At 39.1% G+C, this 19,498-nt stretch overlaps 3 protein-coding genes across 7 annotated transcripts; 1 reads left to right on the forward strand and 2 right to left on the reverse strand.

Moving 5' to 3' along the window:
* Nucleotides 1-566: 566 nt before the first annotated feature.
* cdc42se2 (CDC42 small effector 2) lies at nucleotides 567-8,516 on the reverse strand. Its single transcript, XM_067489413.1, has 5 exons — nucleotides 8,380-8,516; nucleotides 5,675-5,916; nucleotides 4,525-4,626; nucleotides 4,354-4,432; nucleotides 567-1,765 (listed from the first exon to the last, which is right to left on the reverse strand). Exons 2-4 carry the CDS (start codon nucleotides 5,726-5,728, stop codon nucleotides 4,358-4,360), a joined length of 231 nt encoding a protein of 76 aa, XP_067345514.1. The 5' UTR covers nucleotides 5,729-5,916; nucleotides 8,380-8,516; the 3' UTR covers nucleotides 567-1,765; nucleotides 4,354-4,357.
* nip7 (NIP7 nucleolar pre-rRNA processing protein) lies at nucleotides 8,507-10,730 on the forward strand. Its single transcript, XM_067489399.1, has 5 exons — nucleotides 8,507-8,649; nucleotides 8,763-8,849; nucleotides 9,172-9,310; nucleotides 9,955-10,095; nucleotides 10,278-10,730. Exons 1-5 carry the CDS (start codon nucleotides 8,594-8,596, stop codon nucleotides 10,395-10,397), a joined length of 543 nt encoding a protein of 180 aa, XP_067345500.1. The 5' UTR covers nucleotides 8,507-8,593; the 3' UTR covers nucleotides 10,398-10,730.
* A 105-nt stretch (nucleotides 10,731-10,835) lies between these two features.
* On the reverse strand, nucleotides 10,836-18,822 carry terfa (telomeric repeat binding factor a). 5 transcript variants are annotated; one of them, XM_067489349.1, is made up of 13 exons: nucleotides 18,642-18,820; nucleotides 17,681-17,776; nucleotides 17,234-17,361; nucleotides 15,992-16,078; nucleotides 14,714-14,854; nucleotides 14,359-14,471; nucleotides 13,564-14,091; nucleotides 12,918-13,037; nucleotides 12,168-12,284; nucleotides 11,919-12,065; nucleotides 11,495-11,577; nucleotides 11,355-11,398; nucleotides 10,836-11,162 (listed from the first exon to the last, which is right to left on the reverse strand). In XM_067489349.1, the coding sequence occupies exons 1-13, from the start codon at nucleotides 18,790-18,792 to the stop codon at nucleotides 11,004-11,006; spliced, it is 1,914 nt and encodes a 637-aa protein (XP_067345450.1). In that variant the 5' UTR covers nucleotides 18,793-18,820; the 3' UTR covers nucleotides 10,836-11,003. The 5 variants fall into 5 exon arrangements, with proteins under 5 accessions (XP_067345450.1, XP_067345485.1, XP_067345476.1 ...); XM_067489384.1 differs by having other exon boundaries at nucleotides 17,234-17,308; nucleotides 18,642-18,783; XM_067489375.1 differs by lacking the exon at nucleotides 12,918-13,037 and having other exon boundaries at nucleotides 18,642-18,822.
* Nucleotides 18,823-19,498: the final 676 nt, after the last annotated feature.

A 19,498-nucleotide genomic window follows, 5' to 3' on the forward strand; every position in this document is an offset into this window, starting at 1 on the left:
TGGTACTTTATGAGGCCTGGCACCAACATCAAAATTTCATTCTTGCATCATAAATAGTTCGACATTAGCACTCATTTTACACCAAATACAATAACATTCTGTTGTTGAATCATAGAATGCACAAGGACAATCACATGCATTAATAGATCCAGGCCTGCTGGTTTACTCAACACATCTGACTTTTCTGATGTTCTAATGGAGCCTGGTTAGGAAAAAGACTCATATATATATATATATATATATAATATATATATATATATATATATATATATATATATATAATATATATATATATATATATAATATATATATATATATATATATATATATATATATATATATATATATATATATATATATATATATATATATATATATATATATATATATATATATATATATATATATATATATATATATATATATATATATATATATATATATATATATATATATATATATATATATATATATATATATATATATAAATAATAGTACTGAAAAGATGAACGATGTAGTAGCCAGACAGTGAAAAGGGGAGAACATCAATTATAGTCTGATCTCAATTATTACTGACAATCAGCATCAAGCTGCTGTATTCATGAATCCCAAATAAAGAAACATGTCTGCTTGAAAATAGTGGCTGACCTTTTGCAGTGGGTCAAGAAGGGGCCTTAATACTTTTTGCAAATATAATGTGACATCACATGGAAACACTGAGGCAACATCATTACAAACTGTTGCTGCTGCAAAGGTGGGCTGTTGTCAGGATTTGGGTTTTCAGTAAAACACAAATATACTAAAGACCTCTGCCAAACAAAAAGCTTAACAAAGAATTTTGTGTCTAGGATGCTGTTACAAGACACGGTCCTGTGAGCAGTTACAATCACAAAGGATATAATGGTCATACAGTAACTACTGATCCTAACTCATGCTGTGGCTGTGTCTGCTGTGGTGATCTGGCTACTTTCAAGTTTAATTCTCAATCTACGACTGAAACGAGAAGAAAAAGGCATAGAAAAATCTGAATCTTCTTGAAGCTCAGCATGAACTGCACTACTAAAACAAATGATGAGCGTGACTTCAAAAGGCAGATTAGGAAGGTCATAGTTTATTAAAATTCTATAGTCTTCAATCTAAATGAGTATTTAAAAAAAAGAAAAGGGGAAAAAAAAAAAAACCTGTTTAAATCAATGCAAAATTCCTAAGCAAGTGTGAGTGTACATTGTGTGGTCCAGTGTACTCTACGCATTTCAAGTTTATTACAATACAGCAATCTTTAACCCTGAAAGCAACTCCAGAGAAAAAAAAAAATTACATTTTAGCCGTGTTATCTGCTACCTGTCCTCTGATAAACCTCTGAGATTAAAGAACTAATCTGAATGTCCCAAGTCTACAGTGTGGCCCAGCCACCGTGAGGTCCGCTTATGAAATCAGATAATAAATACAGGCATCCAAATGGAATACAACAGAATATATTTTTGAAACTATTTTCCTCATGCATACACACAAGCATACGTCTGAGATTTATGAACTTTCTAAACCCTCTTATCTAGTCTTTACAGTGCAACAGTATGGCAGCAAATGAATAGCAGTGCTTTCATTAAAAAAAAAAAAAAAAAGGAATGGAAAATAAAAATATGTACAATATCATGGAAAAGCAGTAGTTTACTCTTTTGGTCCGGTGTCTAATACAGACACAACTGCTTTTTGAAAATGCTCGCCCATGTCAACAACAGTAGTTTCCACAAGATTGGGTGGTGGGCTGTGAAGGAAAAACAGGGGGACAAATGTTAGGATCTCAAAAGGCACGTGTGTGTCTCTTAAGATAAAACACATCAGCTCTAAATATGACTGCTGAGAGTCTGTCCAGGATTTTACTTTCAAATGATCAAAGCAACATCCAAGGTAAAGAGCAACACTACAAGACTTTCTGCACATTTATCATACTGTCTCTAAACATCTCACCAGAGCTGCTAATGCTACTTTCTTTCAGTTCAACTTCTGCACAAGTCCACTTACAACAAGAGGAGAATTAATTTAAAAACAAACAAACCGAAACAAACAAACAAACCACCAAAAACATACATACACACAGTTTCGTGTATGTGTTTGCATATATACACTATACTGCCAAAAGTATTCGCTCACCCATCCAAATAAATGAATTCAGGTGCACAAAGGTCCATAAAGACATGGATGAGTGAGTTTGGTGTAGAAGAACTTGACTGGCCTGCACAGAGTCCTGACCTCAACCCGATAGAAAACCTTTGGGATGAATTAGAGCGAAGGCTGTGAGCACTGTGTATTATGGATTTCATAAACACACTCCTGAACCTCGTGGAAAACCTTCCCAGAAGAGTTGAAGCTGTTATAGCTGCAAAGGGCCGACATCATATTAAACCTTATGGATTAAGAATGGGATGTCACTAAAGTTCATATGGGTCTAAAGGCAGGTGAGCAGATACTTTTGGCAATATAGTGTATGTGTGTGTGCGTAACATTACAAGACTGATCTATATCTATCTAGCTACCTACCTATATAGATAGTATATATATCTATATATAGATATATATATAGATGTGTGGTTGATCTTGTCGCTAGGCATGATGCTGTGTCAGTGGCTGTGGGCAATGTTTACACTAAGTCTGTGTGATATGACAATAACACACACACACACACACAAACACAAACCCACACACAGGAAAATAATTTTAATGTTGTGATCAGGTTCATTTCTGGCGCTATAACTACATCTCTGATAAGATCAACCACTAAACCTTGCGACCTGGTGGCTCCATGGGTGGAGCTCAGACTGGGATACAAAAAAATCTCCCGGTTCAAATCTTCGCCCACACACCATGTTTGTCCTAGAGCGAGAGACTCTGGGCTTTGCCTGCTACAGCCCACTGCTCACTCTAGGTGGAGGGTACATTTAATTGTACCATGTATCGCAGGACAATAAAGCTTTTAATACTAATCTAATGTCTACCCTTTTATTAACTTTCATTTAGGGTTCTTCCTCTGCGTAACTGCATTTCTTTAAATTTACATTTTACGCATCATCCCAACTTTATTTGAATTGGGGTTGTATCTGATATCCGGTTCTCAGGGAGCTGTCATTAATATGCAGTAGACTCCACCTCTGACAGAAATTCTGGGAATGTCTGCAAAAATAAACTGCTGATGTTTGCCATGAAAGTGGGAGTAAACAGTTTGAATACACAAGCTAAACCAAGGGGAATCACAGTGACAGAAGCTGAGATCCATTGCAGATGCTAAAAGTTGCACAATTTTAGTGTAGGATGCAGCACAAAGTGATGTGCACGAGAAACTGTCTGTGTGAGCATCACTTAGAATGTTCACGACAGCTTTTACTGCAACACTCTGCCTTTGATTAATGGCCCTTTATTACTAGTGAATTTCACATTAAAAAAATTCCATTTTCATTTCCATTGCAATTTAGAAAAGTTGCCACAAACTCAGACTGCAAAGATCCCCCCCTCCCCTCCCCACAATAAAGTCTACAAAATCCTGGACAGACTAACAGTTAACCTGTTGCCTGAGACAAGTAGAAAAACCACAACATTGTCCAAACCAGACGGGTGCAAAGAAAAAAAAAGGAAAAAAAACAAACAAACAAACTTCCCAACTAAAAAAAAGTAAAAAACAAACATTTAAATAAAATGACAAATACCACATTTTACTAACAGTCGAGTCACTGTCACAAGGAAAAAGGACATTGTTATCAATCCACGAAAGAGGAAGGCAGATATTCAGTCTTTCTTGGAGCGATTAATTCCCCTAATAAAACATGACTATATACGGTATAGTACTGATGAGTTCTGTGTGACAGTTCACCAGTTTCCTTTCATACCCACACAGCATGAGCTTTGCTGTGGTGGTTAAGCTCGTTTTTCCATCATTTCTTGGGTTAAGTTAAGTGGTTAACTGTCTTCAAATACCAATATTTATGTGACTTCTCATTAACACTGTGCTGAAGCAAGAGCTCAAAGGTTAGAGTTTCACAAAAACGACCTCAAATGTCTGGTTATGAATTGAGAGTCTAGACGCTTGTGTGAGCTGCACAACAGCCTGGACAATAGAGGAACTACCTCCTTTTGGTGCAAATGAAGCTATGCCATACTACACGCTGCTTATCAACATTTACCAAGAATGCTGCACTGTTCTGGTAAATGTTGCAAAAGATATTCGTGCAGTTTTGCATGTGACCCAAACATTAACCGACAGTCACAAATACCCACTTGAGTTGGCCTCACATGACTGTGAGGTAGTGAAATCTCTGTGGCTGAATATCAGTTCCACAAAAGTGGTGTAACGGCATTTCTTACCTTGTTATAACTGCGAACCTTCGGACCCCCCATGCGCGTAGCCCCCTTTAGATTTCATCTGGGCCTGAACGAGGTCCACCTGTGATAATCAAAGTTTAAATGTTAATTAGAGTCCACTCGTCACATGGACGCTCATATTTGTATATTTGTTAAAAAAGGAGCGAAACCTACTGATGCCAATCCCAGACCCATGTCCCCCGAGCCTACATGTGTGGTGTGAACAAAGTTTGTTGGCTCCCCGATCATGGAGCGATCAATCCGCCGCCGCCGTTTCTGAAAATAAGCACCACAAACAATCTTTTTTTTTACATTACTGGTCTCATCAGGTTACGTATATATTAGGTGATAATACTAATCCGTCAGGATGGAGAGGAGGTAAACATATACTGAAACAGAGCTACTAACCGTGTCACATAACCTGTGCTGTGCAGCTCCGAGTGAAGCAGAGGTCAACATTTCTTCTATCTAATCTGTTAGTAGCTGATCTTACTTAATCTAATTAACCGCCATGTCACTCGGACAAGACAAAGATTAAGCTTTGTTTAACACCTATGCGGATCATAAATTTTGGGCCACTAATCATGAAAATAAAGTGTAATTTAACCTATGTCGTTCCATATTTTGGAGTCGTATTTTTGTACAGACTTCCCGCTGTATTTTTTTGTAGTACGATTGATCGAATCACAAATGTCCAGCTACTGTGGAAACGAGTATACACATAAGTCTGAAGACTGAACTTGTTACGAAAGCTTGTGAACTCCACTAAGATTGGAGACCTGGGTATCGAATGGGCTCCGTTCATTTGTTGTGCGACGTCAATGATGATTCACTCGCTCCATTCACACTTGTGCTTTTCTCCCCAAAAATATATGTGCAGTCACTGAAGAACGTAGGGATTAGTTTCAGTGGGATGGGGGTACAAATGCAAATCAGCAGCATAACACATTTAATCCTCGTGAATTTATGCTTTTTCACTTTCTTTCATATTTCTCAAGATTTCTGCGTGACACAGTCTTTCTAAAACTGTGTCTGCATCCAGCTTAAAGGGGTCCATCATAATCACAGTTTCATGGGAAGCAAAAGTTTTTAACAAATTTGTTGTCCAGTTTAATCAATACAGAAAAGGCAAGACACAATATTTAAGAAGGTATCTGATAATAAAACCTTTCACTTATTTTCAAAGCTTCATTAAAATAGAAGGTTTCTGGGGCAGCTCCGTGTATGACTCTACACAACGTCATATTAATTTCCACTTCAAACAAGGAAGTTACATTGAAAAGGGAGTAAACCTGTTTGTCCTCCAGGCTTATTTCATACTCACTGGTTGCGGCTGCTCTGCAATGCAGCAGCTAAAACAAACCCAGAACTCAGTCATTCTGAGGATGGCGAAGAAGCCACAGCAGTTTCCTCTGTCTGTTCAGACGTCTTTGTGCGTCCGTCTTCCTGTTCAGCGTTACCAGAGCCACATGCACCGGAAATCGATGACACACATACACCCCGCTGGTTTCTCTAAGGTACACAGGCGGCACCAGAACTGTATTCCCAACACAGGGCAGCACGGTCCTGTGGACAAGTTAAAGTTGGAGAGAAAAACGTAAAGTCACCCAATGACATACGTTAAAGCTGTTATGACAGACACCACTATCCATTGTATCTAGACTTTTCAGATTAGCCTGGAGTAGATAAGACTGTATTGTCCCCTGGGGGTGAATTCAGTTGCCACAGTGGAAAATTACATAAAAATTTGAAAAACTCCTAATTAGCATTCACAGGGTATATTGAAGACATGGATCTTGTGACCTGTGAACACAACATGTTCCATTTGTCATGGGGTTAAACCTATATCTGCAGAAGCAGAGTCAATGTCTTTCAAACAGCTCTTCAAATGAAAATTTAAGTACATTTCCATTTATATATTATTTCACTCTGTTGAAAACATTTTAAATAAAATAAAGACTTGACGTAAAATTTAAGCCATCTTCAAAATGTATTCCTGGAACCCAACCCCACCATAACCATAAACTGTGTGCTTCTGGTATTCTGACTTCCTCATAAAATTAAAATGCAAATATGCACATGTTCTGTGGTGTCTTGACGTGAAATAACATACTACAGAAACTGGGTCAGCATGTAACATGTTTCCTATAAAGTACTCAGTACCCCAAAATATGTCTCAGGTATAAGTATGTTTCACTTTTCATTTCCTGGGTCACAACTTCTGGTAAACAACAGTAATGTCTGTCTGGACTTTGGACTCTCGTGATCAGCATGTGTTTCACTTTACGGTGTGCTGTTATTAGCACTGCAGCCTTGATATGGTATCCAATTTAATTAACATCTCCCAGGAGTGGAAATAACCTAAAAGTTTATTAACAGCAAATGCGGAACATCACTGACATAAGGACCAAAAATATATGTTTTTATGATTATTAACACTGTATAATGACATGACATATACTACACTGCAGAGTACAAAAATATTTTTTAGAAGCATAGGGTCTCTAGTGGGTAAACGATGACATTTTTTTAGATTTAAAAAAGGACAAGGCAAGATACCTTCTATATTATTTGTACCCCCAACAAATCCCATAACAAGACTAGAGCCAACACTGAATTTCAGGGTTTCAAGATGGTTGTTAGCCTTAAGTTCAGATTTCACAGGTCTTTTTATGACATGTGTTAACAGTAACCCAAATAAATAAATATCTTTTAAAGATATCTATGCGTTAGGATGCTGAGTGCTACTAAAGACGCAATACAGACCAAAACCGGAGAAATGCTGCGATCAGACGGGGGATTTATCGAATTTCAAGGTTACCCACAAGTCTCAAAATTAGTCTAAAGGCACCAAAGGCATTGCAGTACCCAAGTACTCGGTACCCAGTACTCAGTAAGGGTATACATAAAATCAGTGTGATATCACATTTCAAAATGTGTCAGAACAACTCTGAGGTACTTGAATATTTCCATTTTATGTTACTTAAACCACCTGTCATAACTTAAAGTGACTGAAATCAGATCAAGCCTTTTACCAGCTGACGTTTCTGCTTCATAGGAAATTTATGTGGAAACAAATGTCTTTTTCTCCGTTAATTACAAGGAAAAGATCCATATTTCCACCTTTCAAAGTTTATCAAATCTGAACTAGATTGGAGTGTATACTGGAGAACTTGAACATTTATACCTTGGGTACATTTATGTGCCACAGTTTAGAGAATACATTTAAGTAGTTTTGCTACTTTTGGTCGAGTGTTTTTGAGGACAGTACTTCCCTTCAGTGAGGGGGCTGTGTGCTCTACCACTGCTGACTTTGTATATTATTACTCGGCAGCGTTAGAAAAACGATCTGGCGTTTCTCGGTCATTATTTGCTGTCAGACAGGATGATGAAATGTTCTGCTAAATGCAAGTATCTTGCTGACTTTGGTAGATTTCCTATTCCGTCTTACTGGCTCTGCAGCCGACGGTGCACATCGCTGGGACCGTGCACTGAATACAGGTAACACAGGTATCAGGCCGGTGAAGAACACTGATGTTAATCTGAATGACTGTTGAACACCTTAAAAAAAGATTAGTTACTCGGCCTCTGATCTCGGATTACGCGAACGTAATCGGTATTTACAAACAAATGTACGTTACGTAACTTCGCACCGCTGCGGCAAAGGCTCCACGCACGGCACTAAATTCACAACTGGGCGCAATTCTGTGCAGTTACTAATATTATCAGCCTTCCCTGGTTACATGCCTGATTTAATTCCAATGGCTTGAGAAGGTTGGGGTCGGTGCCGGTAGCGAACCAGTGTAAAGTAGCATTATCGGCTGCTAACAACGTTAGCTAGCTTGTAGGTTACGGTTTAATAGCGCCACTGACAGCTAGCGAACAAGGCTAACTGAGCCCCGTTTCGAAAGTGTGACCTAAACGTTAAACAAAACTGAAATGAAAACAAAACAGCCCGCGTGACTTACTTACCATCTACACAATAAACTTAATTACAGGAGTAATTACGATTCAAGAGAGCGAACTTACCAGATAGAGGCCGGTGTGCTGGAGTAAAAATGTACGATCGACTGAAAGCTAAAGAAAGCCAAAAAAAAAAAACCCCAACCAGGAACTGCACTCGTTAATGACGACACCACACTTCCGCCATCGAAGGTGACGAGTTCCGTGTTGACCCACGTTTTCACGTTTCTCGCAGGAGTTTTACTAAACCGCTGACAAAACTAGATTTGAGATACCTAAAATGAGGCCACTAACAGAAGAAGAAACAAAAACGATGTTTGAGAAGCTGTCGAAATAGTAAGTAGACTTGGAAGACGCCATGTTGACAGATTAACGTTTAAAATGCACCAGCAATTGTAGCACGCTTGTTAGCACGTTTGGCCCATGTGTTTTCTCTCATCACACAATAGCATCGGAGAAAACATCAAGCTGCTGGTGGATCGACCTGACGGTACCTACTGTTTCAGGCTTCACAATGACCGTGTGTACTACATGAGGTGAGACGGGATAGATTAGTGGAAATGTTTTGTTATAAATGCAAAAGGGCGACCTTGCCGATTTTCTGATTTCCTGCGGTTCTTTTTCGGGGAGGGCTTAATAAACCTACCCAATATTAAAATATCTCTCCGGATCTGGCTGAAAGTCTATGATGTCATCTGGAGGAGCAGTTGGACAACTTCCACCAGATGACATCATCTCTGCAGGAACGTTTCATTTACTCCCCAGACTAAACCATAGCAGGCAATTAATTAAATCGGTGAAGTCGCTCGTCATTGTTACCCACTGAAAAATGTGTGTTTTATCCTTTTCTACACTCAGTGAAAAAATTCTTAAGCTGGCCACAAACATTTCCCGGGACAAGCTGGTGTCAGTGGGAACATGTTTTGGAAAATTCACAAAGACCAAGAAGTTTCGCCTACACATCACAGCTCTGGATTTCCTTGCCCCATATGCAAAGGTGACTTTGTGTGCATCTCATTTCTCTTATTTGTATCTTGGCTTACATCATTTGCATCCCTTCCTCCCACCTTAGCTGGAGGCTGGAGTAAGACAAGGAGATGAAGAGAGATTTCAGTTAATCAGAATCAGTGGCATTGAAAAGTTCTTTGTGGTGCTCTGCTGTTGATATGCGACACTGGTAGACAGCATGTCACTCATATTCCATTGTCAGATCCCACCCCTAAATGTATATATTGATTTTTACTTGCCAGGTGATACTTGACTCCTTTTCACTAGGAGCCCCTGTGTTTAAATTGTAGGTCTTGCTATAACTATATACAATATAAACACCCATTACATTAAATGCCTTTTAACAGTGGCAGCACATCAACAATTTTTCACAAAGATATCTAAACTTTGCATTGTGAATGTCTACATGTCAAGAAAAGTACTCCAAGACCAAAAAAAGCGTAAGAAAACCAGGGAAATCCTTTAAATATCCAAACAACTGAAATGTGTCCAGCTTTTATAAATCAACCAGATGGTATGAGACTGCTGCATAATGCTTACACCTAGATACCTTCAAAGTATCCGATTGTACTGATGTACATACCAGTTGTTCCCATCAGTAACTAACCTCAAACTTTTCTGTCATGTCTTCAGTTTAAGGTATGGGTTAAACCTGGGGCAGAGCAGTCTTTTCTCTATGGAAACCATGTGCTAAAATCTGGGCTTGGGAGAATCACCGAGAACACTATGCAGTACCAGGGAGTTGTGGTTTACTCCATGGCTGATGTGCCCTTGGTAAGTCTACCGCCCAGGCTGGTGAATTGATTGCATGGTCACAGCCCTCGCGGTGCCATTAAACTGAGACGTTTAGAATTTCTATGTTGTGGCCTTCGGTGCTGCTTCTTTTAGCTAATAGAACGTAACATTGTGCTTGTCCTCCAGAAAGATTTCTGAATCCGTCATGTCTTCTTTCTCAGGGTTTTGGAGTTGCAGCCAAGTCTACACAAGAGTGCCGGCGAGTGGACCCCATGTCCATTGTAGTGTTTCATCAAGCTGACGTAGGAGAGTTCATCAGGAACGAAGACACACTAACATAAACTGGACTGTCAGATCTGCCTTCTTTTACCTATTGAATACCAGTTCACTGACAATCACACCCAGCACTGTTTTCCTTTAGAGGGGAAGTGGTTATTCAAAGTGCCTGGTTAACGGGCACCTCAATAGCAGATGTCCAATTCAGCCACTGGACTGAATAGAAATGCATTTCTATTTATTCAAATTGGAATCTGCTTATCTACCATTTACAGGATTTTCATGTCACAGAGTTTTGTGATACACCCTTCATTCTGAGTTAGAGTGAAATGTGCAAACAAGGCAATTTTGTTTTGTAAATGTGTTTTTTTTTTTTTAAATAAATCAACATCTTTGTATTTGGTTCACTCTTGAAGACCTTCACTACTGCATTGAAGCTGCAGTACAAATGCATGAGGTACCATTATCGGTCATATGTGTAAATAATAAAGGTGCTACTAATCTTAGGAGCCTGAAAAATTTATTATGAACATAAATTGTACAATGCCTTAAAACATGATTATTGCAAATTATGCCAAATGCCTAGAATGTATAAACAGGCCAAAAATAACATTCATTAAAGAATCTAACTTAGAAAGTGACATTTAATTGTCCAAATCAACTTGAACCTCTCAAACCATTTTTAGCTTCCTCATTGTTCTCCATCTGTCCTTGAGGTTGACGTTTGTTCGATCTGTGATCTTGTAATAGTCTCGTATCTTACTCCAGTTGCCTTCTCCAAATCTTTGGACCCCGTCTTTCAACATTTGAGTCTCATCATCAGTCCACTTCTGTAAAACAGGTAAATAAACCAGTATGCCTGGTTTTCCTTCCCAAAGCTAGTGCATGAAAAGTTAGGCCCCGACTGTATAATGCTGTGATCTCAGACTTGAAACGTGTTTGTTTTTTAGCTTCCTGTGAGTACAGAATTCCTTACAGTAAATTAGCAACATAAATTTTTCCTGGAGCCTTAGTATACTTACCCTCTTTCTGTGGGCTGAATTGGAAATGGTGCTCTCATTCAACTCTATGGGAAAAAAAACAAAGAATTATGATCCTTCAATACCTTCTCAATTCTACTTAGACAAGATTAATTAGAAACCGATGTTTGATGAAATATTACCTCTGTTGCTCTTGGGGTTGACGTAAGACTCTTCATCGCTCCATGTTTCCTTTGTCTCCTTGGCCTCTTTAAACAGTTGTCTCCTTTGAATAAGAGCAGTTTCTTTTCATTGTTGGACATCTTGATTTATAATAGTAAATGGAAAAGAGACTGATGCATCACCTTTTAAAATAAATCTCATCACGTCATTCAAATTCACTTTATTTAGATACTTATAAATACTTCTACATGTATGTTTACATTGTGAATTTCAATATTGGAATTTTATAAAAGTGCATTACTCAAAAATGACAAAGAAATTCAATATTATTGACAAGCCTGGTAAGCTTGTGGCATTGTTTAAACTATGCATGGTATGCTAGGATTCATTTACAACTTATGAGTCAATCCATTGTTAGTTAAAGGCGGTGAAGTAATTACTAACCATTTTAAATGCGAGGAATCTTTTTCCTTAGCAGAGGCCTTGTGAGGAGTGGAGCTTTTTTGAGGGACAGGTTCAAGGCGGGATTGATAGGGTGAGGCATCCAGTGATGAATCTGTGATACAGACCTCATCTGTGTTACCTGGATCCCTGCAAATAACAGAAAAGCGACAATTTGTCACACGTTTCTCAAACCCTGAAGTTATAAACTAAAACTGTCATCATAATGAATATAACTGTATTTAGACTTGCTTGTTGAGAGGATTGCTAGGCAGTTGTTTACAGGGTTCGCGCACTGGAGTTTTGAGGCCAGACTCTTGTGCTTCTTCTTCACTGACTGGTGCAGGCTTTTTTGAATTGGTGGATTTTCTGCATTAGGAGAGTTAAGACACACATTAACCACAAAAGCAGAGATTCGTTTTGTCTAAATGATGCTGTCTTTGTCAAATTCAACAGACATGATTTTAAACTGTCAGCTTGTAAAGATGACATCATCTTTCCTTCCCACAAAGTAGATTCAAGTGTGAACCTTAACCAGTTAAGCAACAACAGTGCTACTGTCAGCTGACCTCTTTCACCTATGAGCTCTGGATAATGTCTGGAGAAATCTGCTCTGGACATTACCCGGAGTTTTGTTTCACACATGTAACACAGCGAGACATCGTCTGTCACATATGTCTCACAGGAAAAAACACCTGATTGCAGTGAGGGGTCCCCACATTACGGAGGCACAACTGAGGTAAAGAAAACCTTTACAGCACATTGGAGCCGTGCATCTAAAAAATAACAGAAATAAACCGACAGACGCCGGATAGGAATGTAATCAACACACCCATCTGCTTGCTTTAAATCCTCCTGCCAATTTGGGACAGAGCAGCATTTATTCAAAAACGTTTTGTCATTTTTAATGTTACTTTTAGGGTTCTTAGTATGATGCACCAGTTACACTAGTGGAACACGCTTGGTCTGAAGCTCTGAGTGAAATCGTACACCAGGACCTACCTGCTGAGTGAAGTGTTGGACTGCTGGGGACGTTTTCCTGCAATAATTTCCCCATTGGCCACCAAGGCAGGGAGGTCCTCCTCACTGTCTCCTGACAACTCTGCCAAACGATTTGAGGCTCTGCACAGTGAACCAGCAGCTTTAGTGCCATTTAGCAATACAGAACCAGAAGCCTATTCACAGTGAAATTGGCTATAGAATAGATCAACGGCTTTCGGCCTGTCCCTTCAGGGGTCGCCACAGCGGAACATGTTCCCCAAGTCGATTTGGCATGTGTTTTTACGCCAGATGGCCTTCCTGCCGCAACCCTCCCCTTTTTTGTCTGGGCTCGGGACCGGCACCAAGGTTGCCCTTGGCTGCTGGGTGGGGCCACATTTGGAGGGGCAGGATTCAAAGCCGCTGCCTTCTGTACCCCAACCCAATGCTCTACCACTGAGCCACCAGGCCCCCTGAAATTGGCTACAGAAAAGGAGGTGCCAAAAAATGTTTTGCACTAATCTCTATAGTAAAAATCTGCATAAAAACTTTACTATCACTCTTGAACTGTGCTTATATACGAAATATACACTAATATACACAAAAGCAATACACTTGCAACAGTAATGTTTCAAACTAGATTTTTTTTTTTTTTGGTTCTATTCTTTACCTGGTGCAGGTTCTATTTGCTGGTCTGGGGAGCTTCCGTGTGGGTATGGTAACCTCATTCTCTGTTATTGGGCACTGTAGGTGTTTTTCTGTTGGCTTTACTTGCTCCACGGTTCTGACGTCAGTCTCCAGTTCCTGAGAAGAAGTTGTACACTGTGAGCTCGCCTGGCTGTCTGGCCCAACCACCAGGTCTGATATAGTGTAAAGCTGCCTCTTCATCACGACTGAGGGTGACTTTAGGAGTGTGTTTGAGGCCTTCGCCTTTGTTTGAGTAACAGCATCTGTTTGTGGTGGTTGGTCAGCTGGAGAACCCTCAATGGGGCTGCCTGAGTCTCTCTGAAATAGCCTTTCCTCCCTGACATAGTCCCGATTGGCGCCCTTCTTAGGAGTATGTGAGCCACACAGGTAATCATCTTTTTTTAGCTGCTCCTCACGTTCCACTTCTTCCAGCAGCTGAGAAAATGGTTTCTCAAGTGAAGTTGCAGCCAAACTGTTGTGAGCTGCCTGCAACCTGGCCATGGTAATATTACTGGAAGATAAGATGCACACATGATAGACCCTCCTGTCAATATTTAAGAAGATTATCATAAAACTGCATCTAGACAATTACCCTGAACATGCTAGTTTAACTAAGTAAAAGCATTTTAAAAAATAACGTGGTTACATGCTAAATGTGTAGTCTACCTGATAACAGTACATATAACTATTGTTAATAAATGTGGATATAAAGTCCATGGGAACTCACTGCTGTCATCATTAAAAGAAATTATGAGGTTGCTGACAGGGGGCGACCTACCATGGTACAGTCTGGACAGTGTTCATTTGGGGACTAGAGGATGGGCCAGATTCATCATTAGCTGACCTGTTGTCTAGCTTTTCAAGCCTTTTTTCAATGAGCTGTTTTGCAGCCTGAAACGAAAACACAAATCACAAGCACAAGTATAAAGACAACGGGAAGAGGGAAAAAAAATAAAAAATTCAATAAAATGTGGCCATTACATAAAATGTCATGTTTATTAATGTTTGTCTTTAAACCTCTATTTGCAACTCAAATCTAGTTAAAAATAAAAAGCTGAAAACACACACACACGCAAAAAGTGGATGCAAACAGCTTGTGTTGTACTACAATACATAGCAAATACTGTACGTACCGTGTGAAGAAAGGGGACATCGAATGTGCAGACCTTCTTGCAAAAGGCCAACATATCCATCTTAAACTGATGGAAATCAATTTGATTGATTAGTTTGTGCGTTTTTTTCTTCTGCCTGATGAGACCCAAGAATATAGGCTTCTACAGAGAACACAGAATGTGAAACTGGTGGCTTGCACAAAAACAAATGTAGGTCAAAATTGGGCACACACACGCAAACACAGTTTCGTATCTTGAGTTGAGTTGTGTTCCAATGTTTGGATCTGTATTAATGACACTGCAGTCACATGATAGTATCACACAGCTTTTGCAGATTTGTTAGCTGTAAATCCATGATGTGAGTCTCTTGTTCCACCACATCCCAAGACTGCTCTAGAGGCGTTAAAGTAGATCTGGTGACTCTGGAGGCTGTTTAAGTAATTTGAACTCATTGTCAATTTCAAGAAAGCAGTTTGAGAGGATTTTGGCTTTGTGACATGGTGCGTTATCCTGCTGGAAGTGGCCATCAGAAGATGGGTACACTGTGGTCTTACAGGGATGGACACGGTGAGCTACAAAAGTCAGGTAGGCTGTGACATTTAAATGATGCTCAGTAGGTATCAAGGGGCCCAAATTGTGCAAAGACAATATCCCCCACACCATTACACCACCAGTGGCCTAAGTTGTTTCTGCAAGATTGATCCATGCTTTTATGTTGTTCATGGCAAACTGTGACCCTACTATCTGACTGTAACAGCTGAAATCAAGACTCATCAGATCTGGCAATGTTGCCCCAGTCTTCTATTGTCACATTTTGGTGAAGCCTAGTGAACTGTAGCCTCAGTTTCCTGTTGTAATCTGACAGCAGGGGCCCCCAGCGTGGTCTTCTGCTGCTGTAGCCCATCTGCTTCATATGCCATATGCTTAAAATGTTATTTGTTCACAGATGCGTTTCTGTAAACTTTAGTTTTAACTAGCTGTTTGAGTTACTGTTGTCTTTCTATCATCTTCCATCAAGATGATGAAATAAAATGAAATAAAAACGATTAAGCGTTAATTTTAAACAAATTATTTGTTAATAATAATATTGAAAAATAAAAAAGCCTCACGTAAAAATAATCTATTTTGACCAAACTGTGCAGCGCTAGTATAGAACCATGCACTTTATTGATAGTACCATTTTATTCATATTCAATAAATGTCATTATTCAATATGAATGTAATTTCTAAGATACAGCATGTTCAATTATTATTTATAAAATGTAATTATGAAGATGTAGTTTGAGTTTGTGACCTCACCTTGCTAACCATTTGTCTAGGAAAGTGTTCGTTCAGCACCTCACTTGCTTTTTCAAATTCACCATTCTTTATTAAAATCCGCACAGTCTAAAAACACATAAAAACAAATGTTTCATAATCAGAAATCAGATGTAAATAAGCAAGTTCATGAATTCATCCCTGGGACACAGAGAGTAAGTGCAGCACTGGTGTAATTTTAAATTTAGTTTTTGACTTACCAAGGCAGCTATTTGTATCCCTTTGTGTAAGTGCATATAACAATTTAAGAAACAGCAACACAAATATACACCGGCAAGAAAAAGTTGTAAAACACCGAACAGTGTTGTAAAATGTAAGAAATCGAATACCAAAACACAGAAAGCGTGTTTATCATTCACCTGCAACATTTATTTCAGAAGGTAAACAGTTGTGAATTATTAACTTTTCTTTGGTACTCAGTGTTAAACTTGAAGGCTTCGCAACTATCTGGTTTTCCAGAAATTCATGTGCAGATGATCATGAATTAATCATGTAGGTCTCTCCCAAGTGTTAAAATATCAGCAAAACAATAACATCAAGAATTACTTTCCCAGCTGTCTGAGAACTATCTGGAAAAGAAAGTAGTTGCTCGATACTCTCAGTGTTCGCTCAGCCGTCTCAATCACCAGATCTGAACCTGAACCCAACACTGCACAGCAAATATTTTGGAAAAGCTGCAGACGGCATGGGAGAAAAATCACAACTGAATGTTTGTGTAAACTGATGATGATGCAAGAGATTTTTCAGGCACTTATTGCTGCAAGGGAAGTATTTTTTAATATGGAAATATGATGTGACCATTACTCTACACACAAATATGCTTGCAAATAAAGTTGTGGTCATTGTTTTGTTTTGTGATCCATTTACAACCATCAGTGTGAATAAAACTATTCATCCATTATCTGTAACCACTTATGCTTTGTAGGGTCCTACTCACAACTATGGGCAATTTAGAGTCGCCAGTTACCCTAACATGCATGTCTTTGGACTATAGGGGGAATCCCTCGCAAGCACGGGGAGAACATGCGAACTCCACACAGAAAGGCAACTGTCGGCCGGGGACGCGAATATGCAACCTTTTAGCAGTGAGGCAAGCAGCGCTAACCCCTCCACCGTCGACAAACTAACAAAAGGTGAGAAAAATAAATACAATAAAACAACCTTTTCCTTGCCAGTGTACATAGAAATAATATACAAGTAAAGAAAGGTTTGAAAATTGCTTACCATCTCTTTAATGGAGGTGAATACACTCTCTAACGTATGCTGTTGAATATTGCATTCTGGCCAGTTTTCCAGCACCTTTAAGGCGGATTCCAAAGGAGTTACTGACTTGTCATGTTCAAATGACATTTCTGCAGGGAAAGACAATGCAACATATGTACACTGTAGTTGTTACACACAATGTGCTACTAGAATAGCATGTACTCAACTACCGGTTTAAAAAAAAAATGCTTGAATTAACCTAGCATGACACTTGAACTATACCAAAACAACAATATATGTTAATATGACATGACTAATAATGCAGAGCTGTGGTGGTTCCAATGAGGGGACATCTCCACATTTGCTCCAATTTTATAGTTTTTACCAACATAGCTGCTGCTCCATCAATAAATAACTGACAAAGTTTATGAGATGTGCAAATAATGAAAGGACTAATGTGGATCTCACCAAGATCTTCACCCTCATTTATCCGAGAGAGAAACTTTAAAACTTGAATCTTTTTTTTCAGGGCCTTGCTGTTTTCCACGGGACAGTCCAAGACTTCTGCATCGTGACAAAGAGTAAACTTAAGATAAGCAATTAACGTAAACTCATATCTCACTCTAAACAGTGCAAATCTGCTGGAGAAATATTGTAACATTTTAAATTTGTTCAGGTATTGCAGTCAGGAAAGCTGTCAGACCTGATAAACGATGTGGAGATTTGTAAACTAATTACTATTTACATATTAGCACTATTATTAAGTGATACCATTAAATGGATAAAACCCAAAATGTATTTGGTACATATAGCTATGGCATTCTTAAATCGCAGGAAGACTATTTGCTGCATGGACAGAGAAGGGGAAACTACTTCTTTATTTGCATCTCTGGCCACCTGAAAAATGAAACCAGTGAACTTGGTGAGTTCTGGGTCATTTCCATCCCCATGATTAAAAACCTGTTGGTAACTTCCCTTGATTTAATGGAAACACTAACCGTTAAAACACTAACAAATAACAATGACATAGCCTTTTCTGTAGACTTGAGAAAACAATTGTAACTACACCTTTTTTTTTCGCCGTTGTGCTTATACGGTTATGTTTTGGAAAGGATTTGCATGAACGTTTTAACCAGCAGCTAAATTTGTCGCCTGCCAAATCCATAACGTAACGTTAGCGTTAGTAACGATAGTTAAATGTAGCAGTAAGCTAACTAGTTAGTTGTGAGTCAGAGACCGGCTCCTAAAGAGAATAATGCCGTCAGTGAGGAACATTAAGCATAAAACGGGCCACTTTCATGCTGAACGTTGGTCCAGTGGACGGTAAATGAAAGAAATATGACAGTTCGACAACTTAATGGCAAAGTTAATGTTAGCTGATATTAACGTTTATCTTAGTAGGTGACAAGCGAGGCGGTTTGTTACTTACTGTCAAGAACTTCTCTAACGCGACAGAAGTCCTCATATTGATCATTTTCAAACATCTCTATCGCCTGAAACGCATAATAATCCACAATCCAGCGGTTAATTATAGGCTCCACATCGGTCTGGTCGCTGTTTACAGTTTCATTTGCCGCCATATTCACACCAAGTCAACGGAAGCGGGAGGAACGTGACGCGTGGGTAAAGGCGGGGACACCCAAGGCGCGTACCCGCCGCCGTCGCCGCCGTGCACGCCAACCCCATTCGGGGTTTTTTTATTCTCAGAGGTCAGCGTTTTAGGACATGTGAAATCTCAGTTAAAAAAAAACAGTCTAAGTTGTAGAGTATAGAATAATGTTAGGCTCATAACTGAAATTACACATAGTCAGTAAACGGCATCGATTTTGACACTGTTGCCTGAGTATTTATGTATTCATATTATAGCAGAACCACCAAGGGGATCGATCTCAAACACTGAGCACAGCTGCAGACTCTGTTAGAGTTGATCAGGCGTAGCCAGGGATCAAATCACCGGAACTTGCTCTACCAACTAAACCTCCCAAAGTCTCACAAATAGGTTAATTTTAGGTACACAAAGATTAACCTTTTCACCTTAAGTGACCCTAAACCATACCCCTGCCAACAAGTGAAGGGGCCCCCATACAAACCTGAGCTGATAAAAGATGAGGATTTATGAGGATCCACTCAAATGCAACTACCTATTTCATTTCCATAAAGAAGTACTGCATGGCTGTAACTATGAACTCTTTTTCACAGTATATTCACCATATTATGAATATATAGTACAACAATAAATCTCAGTTTGATAGAAAACTGAGCAGCTCCTTAATAACAATTGTTTAA

This window comes from Channa argus, chromosome 2 (genome assembly GCF_033026475.1).
Source record: "Channa argus isolate prfri chromosome 2, Channa argus male v1.0, whole genome shotgun sequence".
Classification (NCBI taxonomy): Eukaryota; Metazoa; Chordata; class Actinopteri; order Anabantiformes; family Channidae; genus Channa; species Channa argus.

Coding starts and splice junctions, on each gene's coding strand:
- cdc42se2 (XM_067489413.1), bottom strand. CDS start 5,728: ATGACTGAGTTCTGGGTTTGTTTTAGCTGCTGCATTGCAGAGCAGCCG. Junction 4,627..5,674: donor TTGCAGAGCAGCCGCAACCA/GTGAGTATGAAA, acceptor GCTTATTTTCAG/AAACGGCGGCGGCGGATTGA. Junction 4,433..4,524: donor TGGGTCTGGGATTGGCATCA/GTAGGTTTCGCT, acceptor TGATTATCACAG/GTGGACCTCGTTCAGGCCCA.
- nip7 (XM_067489399.1), top strand. CDS start 8,594: ATGAGGCCACTAACAGAAGAAGAAACAAAAACGATGTTTGAGAAGCTG. Junction 8,650..8,762: donor TTTGAGAAGCTGTCGAAATA/GTAAGTAGACTT, acceptor ATCACACAATAG/CATCGGAGAAAACATCAAGC. Junction 10,096..10,277: donor CCATGGCTGATGTGCCCTTG/GTAAGTCTACCG, acceptor CTTCTTTCTCAG/GGTTTTGGAGTTGCAGCCAA.
- terfa (XM_067489349.1), bottom strand. CDS start 18,792: ATGGCGGCAAATGAAACTGTAAACAGCGACCAGACCGATGTGGAGCCT. Junction 14,855..15,991: donor CTAGACAAATGGTTAGCAAG/GTGAGGTCACAA, acceptor TGTTCTCTGTAG/AAGCCTATATTCTTGGGTCT. Junction 13,038..13,563: donor GCAAATAGAACCTGCACCAG/GTAAAGAATAGA, acceptor TTCACTGTGCAG/AGCCTCAAATCGTTTGGCAG.